Raw genomic sequence first — 15,827 nt, forward strand, 5'->3', positions numbered from 1 at the left:
CTAATGATGTCAACAGAATAATATGATAAAGCTAATACGAAAACGAATACGAATACGAATACGAAAATGATGTTTGTTTAAAAAATCTTTCCTCCAAAGACTACTACTGGCCCACAGGCGCTAGCTTGGTAGTCTGCTAAATAGATCGATTTTCGGCTCGATCTATCGATCCCGTGGTCAGTATGCCCGCCACTATAACCTAGTGAGTATTTTGGTTACAATGGCGCGCATATCGACTACGGGATCGATAGATCGAACCGAACATCGATCTATTCAACAGACTACCCAGCTAAGGAGTGCCTGTGTACTGGCCGTTTGTTTTTAAAATCTCTCCTCTAATTATAGCAACGATATCTTTCAATCTAGGGCCTAAAAAGATTGGATCTTTTTCAACTTACATTCTCAAATATTGAAGTATTGATATATTGTCATATAAAAAGCACTTTAAGTTCTGTAAAGACAGAACTTTTGTATAATACGAACGAAACCTGGACTAAAAATAACAATTTCTGTCAGTGACTCCAATACGAATACGAATACGAATACGAAAACGAATACGAAAACGAATACGAAAATAACTTCAGCATCGTCGTGTATTCAACGTGTGAAAACAGCCCAGTTACAAAACAACTGCAACCATTTTCAAGCAACTACAGTCGGAGTGATTCTCGGAGCAAAGCACGCTACTCGGGTAGGTTTTACTGTTTTCCTAGCTGATAAGTTGGCATTCACATATAACATAAAAACTGACAAGGTGTTTTTCCTGGAATGTGTATTGCATTGGTTCAATGCTAGTCAACCAAGACGTTGTCTTAGTTCAGACTTCAGTAGTACTAGTAAACGTTAACTGACGTCTCACCCGGGTGTCTGACATGACTCTGACAGTGACAGGCATCATATGGTGATCGTTCACACATTCACTCCACAAAATTGCAACAGTGATATGACAACTTACAGCATTGCTCTTCGACAGTCATTAAATTTTCTCTTCGGTGCCCTAGTCAGCTCTACTACAGTCCCAGCGTCTATTGTTCTAAGTTTAATGACTACTAGTACAATATGACTGCATTGGGTAGATGGCGGTAGATATGGTCGCAAGGCAGGCGCCAAGCCAAGTGTACAGGCGAACGAGAGCTCACTTCATACACAATCACATCACAGGACCTCCATTTACCACAGGTGATTTGAGTTGCCGTGTAGTATACATAGAGATGTATACTACACTGGCAACTCCAGGCACCTGTGCCACGACGGTGTCCTAACCGCTGCTGGAGGCTCTGAGTCTAAAGGACCGTGGGGCTTAATGAGTCCTGTTTCAAAATTTCGGGGCAGGCCTTTCCATCGCCTGTGTGTGAATGCACATCCGGGATGTACGCTCTTTAATCAAATTCAATAAAGCCCAAATCCATGCAGTGACGCCCCCCACCTCCCCACACTGTAAATTCAATATGAGGACATGTATCTATGCAATACCGCAAAAAGCTGAGGTAGAACACTGATTCAGGAGGTAGAGTACTACGGTTCTAGACGTTTCGGCACCAAGTCATTTCAGCCCAAGATGTTTTGGCCTCCTAATTTCAGGCCCCAGGTCATTTTGGCACCTTGACCCAAGACGTTTCGGTACCGCTCAAGGCTACCTGTGGGTACCATAGTGCTGGGGCCGTAATGTTACAAAACAAAGTACTAAAAGTAAAGTGTCAACTACATTCACATACATGCTTTAATTTTTGTTATAACATGGTAAGAGACTGCAAGAAAAAGCTTCATGTCATTTTCAAATCTGTGACACATTGGTTTATCGATAGCAATAGCTGCCGACAGGGCAAAAGTTTGAAAGCGGTGACGAAACAGCATGGTAAAAGTCGCACAAAATGCACATAAAAGTACTGGTCAGAACGCAAAGGTCACACTTACAATGTGACGGGTCAGTCAATTACTAAATAGTTTGAAAAAAAATCAAAACAGGGATGCCGAAACGTCTTGGGTTGCGGTGCCAAAATCACTTGGGGCCAGAAATTGAGAGGCCGAAACAACTTGGTGCCGAAACGACCAGTTACCAAGTACTGCAATGTACTACTGGGTGCAGACCTCACAATATAGCCCACAGGCTTTCAACTCAATGCAAGCAAACCGTCAAGCTGCCACTGATTGCATCTGTGGCAGTTTGACAGTTTACTTGCATTGAGTCGAAAGCCTGTGATGTAGCCCCGATTCAGTTGGTGTTGCATCACGTAAAAATATTTTGGGGGGCATAAAGGTGTGGTTAAGTTTACAGTTAGACTTCATCTGCACAGATGAAAGCTTATAAGGAATGTGAACATTCAAACCCTGACGGTCACATTATTCATTAGTGAGTGACATGATTGCTCTGTTTTTCACCCACAGATCTTTATCATCTAACATGATTGGTGCAACACAGATGAGTAAGAGGAAGAGGGTCGGCTCTGTCAACAGTGAGAAAAATGTGGCAAAAAGGGTGAAACAGGGATTGCAAGATGTATGTGTACAACATTCAAAGCTCAACTAGCAGTAACTTTGACACATGTTCCTCATTTTGAGTGGTTTGGAAAATATAGTGTCTAACTTTCTTACAAGTTGGTACTCCAAAAATCATGTGAGATGCTCAGTATTCAAGGCAGCTTAATATACAGTATATGTGAATAATGTCCTACGACAATTGAATTCTAGACTGAACTAAAATTCATTTGTCAGCAGTAGCACAGCAGGTTCTGTCATATAAAATACACCTTATTTCACAAGCAAAGTTTTCTTTCACATGATGTCATGCTTTGTGTCTACCACATTGTGTGGTGACACTGTGGTGTGTGATTAAGTCCACACCAAAAGAGTCTTGTCTGTCTGTTGGTAATCTTCAAGATGCATGTTCCATTTCAGTTACTACAGTGACAATAATCCATTGTGGCAGTATAATATTTTCACTGTTGAATATTCCTACTTTGCATATCAATAGGATAAGAGAGTCAGGACAGAACCAAGAAGGTCGTTAAGAAAGGTCTTTGCAGTCAAAGATGTCATAGCCATGGAGAATATCACAAATGGAGACGATCTCAAAGTCAAGAAAGAGGTGAAAGGAGATGCCTCGACTAACAACAACAATTCAGTTGCCATGGTGAAAAAGGAAGAGATGAATGCCATGGAGAGAGTGAAAGAGGAGAGAGAGTCAGATGATATGAGTTGTGATTCCAGTGATGAGGTACGTCATGATGATAAAAGAGGGTTAATTATACTGAATGTGTTACATGACATTGGGCAGACATATCAACTCTTGATGTCTCTATGACTTGTTTGAATGTGGCATGTTTACAAAAGTATATCTGACACCAAGTAATTCTTGTGCAATGATACATTTGGCATAATTAAGAATATTTCAGGAACATTGTACTACATACTGTACATTGTACCTAGTTTAAGTATTACTTTGTAATATGAATAGTTCTCTGAAGATAGGGTTGAGTACTTCTGAGATGGTGAAAACTCTGAGCTATATGACTTGCATGTATCTTTTACAGAGTTACTGGCATTATAACCAACATGTTCCCAGTTTGAAAACCTCTCTTCTAAGGTACCATGTTTATGAAGAGATAATGGAAGAAAAAAATCCAGTTGTTGCACTGATTCTTAAATGACAGGGACAAGTTTTCGAACAGTAAATGGAGACACTTTGAAGTGTGACACTGAAAGCAGCCACACTTTGCCAATCTATCAGACGGGAACAGTTGTACTAGTATATGTATGTGGTATACATGTACATGATAATAGGAACGGTATTGCTACTCCTTTGTTCTCCGCGCAGGAAGGTGACGGCATGTCCTATGAAAGGAAGAGACTGAAGAATATTCAAGAGAATGCCAAGTTGTTTGCAGAACTGGGAATTTTTCAGGTAAAAGTGTTTATTTTTAGACGCTTTTAGAAATTGTTAACTAACCTTCCTGAGGTAATAAAAGTCAATTTAGACATCATTGAAGATAAATAATTGATCAGAGAGATGGGCCAGTGTTTATTCTCTTTGCTACATGTGCGCAAGGCTTAGACTGGTCCTGGCATCTTCTCCAAGTGAAAATGTACATCGGAAAAGAAACAACAGTAATATCTCATCAGCTTTCTTCCATCCTACGGAAAGAAATATGGGTCTAGAAGAAAAGGCCGTGAGATTACTAAATTACACTTGTGCATTTCATTGACAGGCAAAGGCAAAACTACGAGATTCTTTTGGTCAGCCAAAGAGTGATGTGAAAAAACCAAGCAGAAACGGACTGAAAAGGTAAGGAAAGGTCAGAGGTCATTATAAGGAGTGAAATCACACCAACAATAGTGATACTGTACATTGCATACTTGTAGGCCACGGGCACTTGTGTAATACCATGAAAAAAAAAGCAAAATGGAGGTAAATATTTTTTTTGGATGTGCAGGAGATTGGGACAGGGTTATGAATAGGGCTGTTGTGGAACCACGGAAAATTAATTTAAAAAAAACATGAGTTGTGCGAAATCTTTATAGTTGACTGTTCTATGGTTTGTGTCAATCTCTTTCTGAACACAGTAAACCAAAGGCACCAGAGCCGTTGCCAAGACGAATGCCATCACTACGGATTCGGGGACTAGATCCACATGGTACTCCACTGCCTGAAGTACCCAAGGAACCTGAACCAGAGCCGGAAAGACATGTAAGTTGTGAGATAAACTGGATGTGGTTAAAAATGGACGAAAAATTTGAATGGAAATGTTATGGCATGTGTTACTAAAACTATTTCCAAAGTTACAGAGCTAAGCTCATGATATGAAAAGTATTGATATTTCTTTCACTTTGTACAGGTAATTTTCAAAGTTGCCTGCCCAATCAAAATATTATAATACCCTGATAATAATATCATCACACACACTGTGTACCTTGTCCAAATCTCAGCAGACCCAACATCAACATATGTGCATATCAGGCAGGCAACTGAAATTTGTGTGCCCAGCCGAAAATGTATGTGGCCATGGCAGGCGCTCGCATCCTTTCTGGTGTATATCATAAAAGCCAGTGTGTAATGGTGTGCTTTTACCGAAAGATGAATGGAACCAAATATTTAGCCGTTGTACTATGAGCAAAAGTGATACCTGTCACACCTAGCTGGGGTAAAATTTCTGAGACTATCCATTAACTTTGTATGTCTCTGTGCTTACAGCCTCGTAAACCATCAGGGCCAATGGAAGTGAAGCCGAGTAATGTAGAAGACAGCAAGGAGTCTGCTGTCTTTCAGAATGCAGTCACAGCGCTCTGTGACACTGACATCAAGCCCTGTAAGAACACACCAGAACTTGACAGGTAAGGTAATATACTTGACTTTCAAATGTTATGCAAAGGTAATATACTTGACTTGCAAATGTTATGCAATAAGCTTTAGGCAAGAAAGGATAGGGAAGGTCCATGATTGGGAAACTACAGCTTCATATCTGCCGTTTGCTGTTATTGCTTCGTGGATACTAAGGCCAAACCTGGTAAAAAATAGTCTCACCATACCTATCAAAGTCCATAGCTCACCATGATTACAATACACAATCTCCAGTTCTTTTGAAGTAGCAATTATTGTGCAATTGTCCAAGAAAGTTTACCACAGTGTGCTGTGCAGACAGAAGCCTTCTCTACCACAGATTATTTCGTCACCGGTTCAGGCTTACTACAATATTTAACCCACCACATTGTATTTACCTACGAAGCAAATCTTTAATCAAAGCAAATTAGGGAGGAAGGATTTCAATGTAAGATGAATAAAAACAATTCCTGAAGTCTTGCCAGATTCTTCATCTTGTAAAAATTGTAAAATTATGGACTTTTTCGAAGATTTTGATGTGAGAGTGAAATGAAACTCATCCCTTATTATCAGAAGTTTTGGTATGAAACCCTCACCCAAAAACTCACCAAAAACTCAAACATACTTTTGAGTTCTTCATTTGATACTGATCTGTCAGACACGCGCCACAGCATAAGTTTCACCACACAACATGTAAATTGATAGCCAGTATACCACGTCTGTTTTTACTGTCAAGATTTCTTGGTGAAGTGTCCAAGATGACCATCACAGAGGACCGTGTGGCTAAAGTGGTTCCGGACAGAATATTCTCCATCGCTATTCATCCATCAGTCTCCAAAACTCTGGTCTTTGCCGGTGGCAAGTGGGGCAGTCTTGGTCTGTGGGATGTGGTATGTATTTACTTCCCTTGAAAATTTAACATCCATGTAAGGTGCATAATACAAAGACACAATTTGATCACTGTTTACTGATTTATTCAGTGAATGTTACCGTGACTTTTGTACATACATGTACATGCAGGTATCAGGGTAAAGGTTAATTCATAGCATTTTTGTTCATGTATGGACGTCTTAACAATCTACAACTAATAACATAAAACTAACCCGATTACAATTTACGGTGTGTTTAGTCTCGCGCTTGGTCCCAATATGGAAGGGATATCCAACAGATGTTATTCCACCTCATTAGCCATCATGTTGTATTGATTTTTTACATGTACCTGCTGGGAAGTGAAAATTAATAGTCTGAAGACTGTGTAGATTTGGTGATCTCACAGCGATGTATAATTATCTATTGTGTAGTCACCTCGTAGCCCACATTGTCAACATATCCAAACCACCAATATAGGAACGGACCTTGTCAAGTATGCTGCCATGGAAGTACCTAGCGGACTGTACCATTATTTTTTAGGGGTCCCAAAAGGTGTCAGGGCCTGAATTAGCTGTTAGACAACACTTTTGCCAATTATAACTCAGTGCAAGTTCAATAAGTCATAAATTCTTCTCAACACTCTGAACTAAGTTCAACAATGTATTAGTTCAAGAGATCCTGTATGGGAACGGGTTATTTATATGTCTTTCACATCTTCAGAAATGGTACAATTTCTCAAAAGACGGTCACTGGTCTCATGGCCTTCAGTGCTAGTGGTATTCTTGCAGTAATTGGAAAGAAACAAACTGTCTATGACTTCTTTTTCAATCCTCCAAAAATGATATACCATTAAAACAACTACTGCCACGAGTGCACTTTGTCTACTGCTGGTACCCTTACATAAGTACGCGTATTCAGTCCCTCACGACCATCAATTGCCCCTAAATAATAATGGTACACTCTGTCAGGTACTTCCGTGGCAGCATACTTGACAAGGTCCTAAAGGAACATTCGGTTGTCCAGGCAAAATAGGCAGCCGTGCAGTACTGCAAAGCACTGGATTTCCTAGCCTCTTGAACAATATACTGGTACTTTGTCATCAAAACACACATTCACAGACTCAAAAATCTGTCAGGAGGTATTGGTTGGGGTGGTGGTTACAGTAGTATGGAGTGAGATGATGATGATATGATGGCAAAGTGCAACACATTGACTTTGATTTGGGAAGCCATTGATGGGAGATTCCTTAGATATTTGCTACACAGAAGGCCTAATTTTAAGAACATTTTTTTTGACACAGGGTGCGAAGAGCAAGACGGCAGACAACGGTGTGTATGCATTTGAGCCACATTCCCGTCCAATCACTTGTCTGGCACTGCCAAAGCAACAGCCTGACAAGATATACTCCTGCAGTTATGATGGTACGGTGAGGTGTGGTGACTTCAACAAGATGGTCTTTAATGAGGTATGCATCTTTGCTGCCCAATGTGTTTGTGGTTTAACATCCTGAGTTCAGCCTTCTCCCGACTCACTGACGTGCAAGTGATCCCACTCTCTGTTACATAGTGTGGCTGAGTAGATTACTTATTGTTGAATGAGTTCAGACTCGAAAGATGTTTCAAAGATCATAATGATGTTGAGAGAGCAATCGGTGTACAAGGCTTAAGGACGCCCTCAAGCAAGAAATCTTTCAGTCTATTAGTGTACATGTACATACTTTTTTACAGACTTTTAAATCTTTCAGTCTATTAGTGTACATGTACATACTTTTTTACAGACTTTTACTCCTCACACCAATATTAATTAGAGTTTACTTACACTTCAATCGAGTGTCCTTTCCCTCAGAAAAAATTCGTAATTGGTGTTAACTATAGCAGTCAGTCTGTGATACCACATGCCAAGTCTCTGTGTATATCCAGCCTGCATTTGTGATAATTTTGCCACGTTAAAAACATCGGAACAGTTTTTTAGCCTTGGACCAAGAAAAGAAAGAAAGATTGGACTCTGCATGTTAACTTTATCATCTAATCTAAACAATCTGATGACATGTTTGTACAGGTCTGTGCTGCTACATATGGTTTCGATGTGTGGTATAGTTATCTTGACTTCCTTTCTGAAGATGGCAGTGAACTTGTAGTCGGTCAAATGATGAACAGAGAGGGTAGCATTGCTATCGTGGACACCAGATCTAACAAGTGAGTGGACATATGGCACCAACATTGTCTCTGTTCTTTTCATTTGTCACCTCATAGTGTTATCTTTGTATCTTGTTTCAGTGTTACCTTGAAATTGTGATGATCAGAGAACTGGCAGTGTGCCATGGTTTGAAAAATGTGATTTTCAAGTTGGAGTTCAAGTTACCAATGCATGTCAAGTTTGGATGCTTTGACACCGAGATATGGAGAAGTCCTCAGATACATTTGCAGAAGTAAAGTTACTCGTGTGTACAGTACAAGCTGTCTGTGATATGTATGATTACAGGCTGTGGCCTAATACATGTACACCTCTCTGAAAGGAAAGATGGACCAATTGTATTTAATGCGAATGTTGTTTTGTATAATGCAATTTCAGCAAAGTAGCGGAGAATGTCTATGGAGTACACCACCGTAGTGTGAAGACAGTCAATGTACATCCAACTCAACGACATTATGTGATGACAGCATCCACAGATAGGTAAGATATGTCAACGTTGATGCTCACCACACTTGAGTCAATAATCTGAAAACATGATTATTATGGCTAACTCTTTGTCATCATTGCATTTGAACTACAAAGCACAAAGCTTTGCATGGTGTTATACAAATGGATACCTCATAATGACAAAATCAGAACAAAAATATCTCTGACTTTATTATTTTCATATTATGGCAGTCGTAGTACTAGGACATTCATATTTCCTCTAAACAGCAGTCCTGCCTGACTATTATATTGTGACCTTGTGGAGTTCAAGTGTGCTTCTCTTTTTCAATGCACCTGTTATAAAGATGTATTGTTATTTCCTGACATAAAGTTGTTGTATACAGTGACACATGGGTGTGTGTTTGAAATGGAAAATCACTTGTCTCCCTCATAAGTACTAAAGCTGATAAAAAATCTTTCATTCTAAATGTTGTATATCTTTTTGTTGTGTACATAGCACTGTTGCAGTATGGGACATCAGAAATCTGAAAGGTGGTGGTAAAAGTAACAAACCACTGGTGTCCGTACCTCACACTAGGACAGTGACGTCTGCGTTCTTCTCACCACTGACTGGAAATAAGATAGTAACAACAGCATTTGATGACAGACTCAGGTAAAGCTGCAATGTCAGATTCAGTCAAACATTTTTCAAAACCTCAATATATCAATGAAGAACATTTTCTGTACCTGCACATTTGACATTTTGATCACTCAATCATATTCCCCAGTAATTAATCTACATTTATTGTAATTGGTTGGTGCTAGAATCTGAAAATGGTATTTCATGGAGTAATATAAATACTGTTTGACTGTATGATAGGACACTTGCTCAATGATCTGTAGGAATAGATTTTTTTTATACTATTACGTCACTTATATACATGTAAGAATAGTAATCAGAGGATGTTGTCTTGAAGTTTTTGTCATGCTAACCATCCCTTTATTGCAACCACATGTATTGATGGTTCAATGAAACTACCGGTACATGAATGTTCCACTCAAGGAAATTGCTTGTCTTACCTTATAGAAAACGATAGATTAATTTAGAAATTAGGTCACTTGAAATTTTGTTTAAGCAGCTCCCAGTGTTGCAATGGAAAAAAGTATATCCGCCTCATTTTGTTCATCTCTGTACCTGGTTTCAGAGTTCTAAATTTTTCAACGACAGAGAACAGCAAGAAAGTAGAAGCTGAGGTGGTGAAATCTGTCAGGTAAGTTTGTGCTGTCAGAGTCGAGTGATACACCTAGTGGTTCAAAAACATAATTTGAGCTTCACATACACATCAAAAGGTGACACAGCAAACCACCAGAACACAATGTGAGCTGTTGATCAATATTTTAACTTAATGCCTTTAATTTTCTCTTTGGACCAAGTGTTGACGACTAACCATAACATTTTTTGTTTTCAGTGCCAAATATAACACTGATTTGGTGATGAGTACATGGTTAGACATGTTGCCAACAATGGCTATCATAGTTTGGTTGCCTATTTACACTTATCATGTGAACATCCGTTTGACTTGCGTCTTTTTTTGTGTCACAGGCATGATAACCATGTAGGTCGTTGGTTGACACCATTTAAAGCAGTGTGGCATCCTAGCAGAGAGGATGTCTTTGTCTGTGGAAGTATGAGTAGACCAAGACAGGTATGTTGCTACAACCATGGTCTTTCTATGATTGGTGATCCCTTTAAAGGGATGAAGTCGCCCATTTTTCATGAATTTTGTTTGATGCAAGATACTACTTATATTGTTTGACATGTTGAAAGATAATGAGTAAATGGGTGACCATGCATATATTGGAACCCGGTTTTAGAGAAATTAAATGAAATCATGGCAAAAATGAATTAATGGTCATGACCACTAATTCATTATCGCAATAGTTTCATGTATCATGTTTAAAACCTGAGTTGAATATATGCATGGTCACTCATTTATTCATTAGCTTTCAACATGTCAAACAATATAAGTAGTATCTTGCATCAAACAAAATTCATGAAAAATGGCCGACTTTGTCCCTTTAAAGCCAAAAATTTCATGTGTAGTATTACTGAAAGAGATACCTTTCTCATGTTGATGATTCTTGGGAGTAATTTAGTGGAAGGCCTGTATTTTTGTAATGTCAGGGATCAAGTTAAGTTTATGGCGATAAGAATACAGGAATGAGCTTCCTTTTTACCCTCACTGAATATCAAGTTCAGTGTGCAAATTTTCAACATGTATATTATATGAAGAACGAATATATGATATGAAAATATTCTTGTACAGTCAAATTTGTTTTTCCCTCAACTGAAGAAAACCAGTGGATAGAATTATAGTAGCAGACAAGAGAATCAGTATATGTACATTTGTTAAAAAGTAATTAAAAAAGCCACTCCATTAGAACTGTTAATCAATCATGAAATTAGCATACAACTTTATTAATTTCTTTAACTGATACATTAAATATAATCAGGTCCGATACAAATCCCATGTTTTTCTTATTAATATGCAAAAATAAATAATAAATATTTGTCAGCAAATCTAGATTAAATCTTGGAAATTGTGCTAGAAAGATGAAAAATACAAGAAATAGGTGAATGCTGGTAGTACTAATGAACACTTGAAAAGACATCAGCTCATACTACAAGCTCTAACAAAAGTCATGTATGCAACACTGATTAACAGTTGTCTGCATTTTAAGTAGAAGTTTTGAATGTCATGCATGCACCTATTTACTAGCGAACCTGTAACACTGAACAGTGCTATTATATTGACAGTCTTGCCTTTCTTCTTTTCAACCAGATTGAGTTGTTCAACGAACACTGCCATCATGTACACAATTTCAAAGATGAGGAAAACCTTGGCTCAGTGTGTTCCATTAATGCATTCCACCCGACGAGAAACATCCTCGTCGGTGGAAACTCCAGTGGACGTGTGCACATCTTTATGTAGCCTCAAGTTCCTCCGGTGGTCTGATCTCGAAGATGGAGGACCCATTCTAACAAAAAATATATTTACCTCTACCAGTATTATCATGAACCTTTGTCACAGAGAAAGGGACCTCCCAAAACAAGAAAAGATGCTGCACTGAGTGCAGCCTTCGAAGATCATGTTGACCAATGCATGGAAGCTCTACTTATCACTGCCAAAGCAACAAGAAGTGTGATTGGCTAACGTTCTTTACTGATCTGTCATGTGTAGGGTCAGTAGCCAATCGCTGGATATGTTGTATTGTTGCGTACATTCAGCTATGCAAAGTTTTCTAAAGCCGTGCACCAAAAAGGAATAATGTCTACCAAAATTTGTTGGTGCTTGTAGCCCTCGAGTTATTTATGCAATTGACCTTTACATGGGGAGACAAAGGTTTATATAAGCATATATTTGTAGTACTATATAGAGTATATTTGAAGCAATCCAACATAACTTTAAAAATATTTCCTTTGTAGTTGTCTTCAAAATGAAGTCACTGCCATTTCTTCAGTGTCTATTAGCAAGATTGTGTACGAAATTCATTTTTAACGGAGACATATTTCCTATTGCTCTTGGACTTTTTCTGAACACTGAATACACTGCAGCAAAGATTTGTATTATCATGATTGGTATCATAATCCTAAAAATCTAAAGGTTCTGCTAAAAATCTGGAAAAGAAAATCCTGAGTTCACAACCAGTATTGTCGATTCAAGTTTAATTTCAAGTTTGTGTTGTAAGAACATAGACTACAATACCATTCACAAATGTTCCTTTGTCTATGGGAATTGTTCTATGGCTCTGTTAAACATTTACCAAGAGAATGGCTGGTTGGGGACAGCGTATGTTAAAAATGATAAGCTTGTGCATCGATTGTGTATCAAATGTATTGCAGTAATGTTGCAGCAACTCACAGAATGTCACTAATTCATGTGCTGCTCACGTTGCATGACCCGGTGGATGTCTATCTGCAAGCATGCTTCAAATTACTGTTTTTGAAGTGTAAATGCTCTGTGCAAGTTGTCTGTTGATTTGTCAGCAGCTGTTATAAAGGAGCTTACTTCCTGTAATAAGTGCTAAATGTAACAGACTACGTCAAGGTTCCCACACCCATTACACTCTCGAATTCTCTCATTGTCTAAATACTATCAGTATAATTTTCGTGGAGATCAACAATGGGTAGCCAACAGATACTAGCATTAAGAGCTATTTATCTTTGGGATTTATAAATGTAAAATACAGCCATTTTCTTCTACAAAACATAAATGGATTATTTCCTGTGAGTTAAACACTGAGTACAAAAAAGTAACATATAAACATACCTTCTTGTTAATCATATAGTTTTCATATAATAATCATATAACTTTTAATAAAAAGTGTGAAAAAAATTTATTCAAACAAAATATTTTTGAATGTTGGACTGTTTTACCCTGTTTAACATGACAACTTGGCTACCACATATTAGCATCGCTTACCTCGAAGGAAACGATAACAGGCAAACGATAAAGGAAAAATAAACTAAAAGCATGGTCAGTAGTGTTGAAATATCTTTCTTTCCTAACTTTTCTGCCATGGTACAATGCCTTCTACTTGGTACGTTGTTGAAGTTCTGCCATTTTTGAAGTTTTGTCAAGAAAAGGCATTTTATGGAGGCACCGTGGACCAGTGGTTAGGGTAACGGACTCACTATCAGAGGATGGTGAATTCGAGACCTGGTTCAAGTCCCAGTAGATCTACAGTAGGGGATTCACTGTCAGAGGACGGTGAATTCGAGACTCTAGCACGGTGTTGTGCCCTTGAGCAAGGCACTTTACTCCTCAGTGCTCCATTGGGGTAGTGGGTTATTGGTACCTCATCCTGTAAATGGGCTAGCACCCTGTGGATGATGGACTAAATAAATAAAAAAATTCCGCCCAAGAAATTGGTCAGGTGTCATAATTATTGGACTTTCTCATCTTAGATTTTCAGTTCAGAAGTTGCTTTATCGCAAAGGAATCAATAACACTTACCAAACCAAAAAACTGCTTCTCTGAATTCAATAGTGTTCACATTACTTATTTGTTATTTACCAATGTTTTTCAAGGTCATATTTCCCCACTCAACATGTTTTATTTGTAGTACAGGTGATGATGCAATCCTTTGCTCACATTTTTGTAACTTACCAATGTTTTATTTTTCTTTGTTTCATTTGTTATCGAACAAATATATGTGGATTATAATCTATTTTATGAAATTGATAAATAAAACATCATCCACAAGGCAGTGTGTACTTGTCTTCGATATCCTCATTCTGAGCTATGCTGAAGTCAGCTTTGTGTTGTGTGATAATACTGATCATAATTGAACACATCAGTTTTGAGGGGAGCATGAATGTCAGTTGAACCCAAGTTTACAGGGACAGGGAGTTTAGAGCTCGCTTGACCCCAACTATAACATTTGTAAACCACTGAGAGTAAAAGTAAAGTCTTCACTTGAATGCCCCATTCTTCAGTGCCAGAGTTAAGCCTTTCTATTGGTATTTCATCACATACAGATATCCATACACAGGAGTATTTGTTAATGGACCTTAAGTATAAAGGTCCCATCTGCCATAATATCCTTCCTCTGAAGTGCCATGCCAGAGAACAGGCCTTCATAGGCTATCAGAACATGGCGTTCATGCAGTTGCTAAGCACGCAGTCCATGCCAATATTTGTTCCTGAGAGGAAAATTGTCAGTCTAAAATTACACACCTATTATACATGCACATTGCCATGATAAATACACATAATAGAGTTCCCCATGTGTTCAAAACCTTTTGGACAGATAATGATGAAATTTCTGTAGAATTTCCCTGTTGCTGCTGAAAGGTCTGGTACTCAATCTATGTATCTGAGGAAAGCACGTCAATAACAAGCCTCACGAACAAAACTTGACACTATGGCATTATGTGAAAATACATCTTTAGCTTTCCTAATCAAGTTTCCCTGAAAAATCAACGAAAAAACTGAGAATACAACATTACTTATTTTCTGTACTATGCGTCACTTTTTTGAAGTGAGCTCGTCAGGTAAAATCACCATGATTTCACTAAAACTTATTACTTAAACAATTGGCGTATTAGTAACGTATGAACTAAGTATATACACCTAATTAGGAAAGTTCATTAAATATGCAAATTAGGAATTTGTCAAGGTAAAACTGCTTAAAAACTTTCAATAATGTTGTATCATAGCATGTCTCGTCAAATTTGGTTAAATCAATTCAGATGTATATCACTAACTACGAAAGTTCATCAACTATGCAAATTGGGAATCGGCTGAAGTAAAAAATGCTTGATAACTTTCAATAATGTTGTATTATAGTATCTTCCATGTACATAGCATGTTTCGTCAACTTTGGTCAGGTCAATTCAGATATAAATCCCTAATTTATTGCCATTTGACTTATTTTTAACTACATGATGCATGTATATGTATCATCCGATGTGTAAAATGAAACAAAAGTATAGCACCATCCTTACATGTGTTATCATCTGACCTAATTTGTAATAAAAAGAACGGTATGCTTAATGTATAACCTGAATATTATGTTGAAAAAAAATAAATGCAATCTATGCACTCAACTCTGCAATATATCTTATCATACAAGCCTTCAAGTTCCCAGTAATATGACTCAAGAAATGGGATAACGATCTTTTAATGACAGAATTACATCTTCATACCACGCATACTTAACCAGTAAAGCAAGCAAAGTGAAAGTCGACAAGTAGGTATTGTAACTTAACATTATTCAAACAAGCAACACATGGGACAGAAACGTTGTAACTTTGGTAGATATATACATTTAAGACAAATCTTTTGACCTGTAACTAATAAGGTTTTCGCATCAGACCTCCCGCTATGTCATCTATCGCTACACAATCAATACCCTAGACTTATGGGAATTAACATGAAACGGAATGTCCACTCAGCTGCAATCTTAAGCTTGACATTAAGCGATTACTATTTGATGAGAACGAGGTTATTCAGTGAAG

At 38.0% G+C, this 15,827-nt stretch overlaps 2 protein-coding genes across 2 annotated transcripts in view; one reads left to right on the forward strand and one right to left on the reverse strand.

The window, feature by feature from the left end:
• Positions 1-1,038, reverse strand: part of LOC139114400 (guanine nucleotide-binding protein G(i) subunit alpha-3-like) — a 34,144-nt gene extending 33,106 nt beyond the window's left edge. The window contains exon 1 of the mRNA XM_070676117.1: positions 956-1,038. The gene's annotated coding sequence lies outside the window, so the exon portion shown is untranslated. The remainder of the gene's footprint in view (positions 1-955) is intronic.
• Positions 578-14,074, forward strand: LOC139114398 (WD repeat-containing protein 76-like). Its single transcript, XM_070676116.1, has 15 exons — positions 578-691; positions 2,386-2,497; positions 2,972-3,214; positions 3,815-3,901; positions 4,206-4,282; positions 4,561-4,684; positions 5,189-5,328; positions 6,051-6,204; positions 7,485-7,649; positions 8,243-8,379; positions 8,756-8,857; positions 9,321-9,476; positions 10,009-10,074; positions 10,407-10,509; positions 11,647-14,074. The coding sequence occupies exons 2-15, from the start codon at positions 2,402-2,404 to the stop codon at positions 11,794-11,796; spliced, it is 1,800 nt and encodes a 599-aa protein (XP_070532217.1). The 5' UTR covers positions 578-691; positions 2,386-2,401; the 3' UTR covers positions 11,797-14,074.
• The last annotated feature ends 1,753 nt before the right edge of the window (positions 14,075-15,827 follow it).

Source organism: Ptychodera flava, chromosome 16 (genome assembly GCF_041260155.1).
Source record: "Ptychodera flava strain L36383 chromosome 16, AS_Pfla_20210202, whole genome shotgun sequence".
Lineage (NCBI taxonomy): Eukaryota > Metazoa > Hemichordata > Enteropneusta > Ptychoderidae > Ptychodera > Ptychodera flava.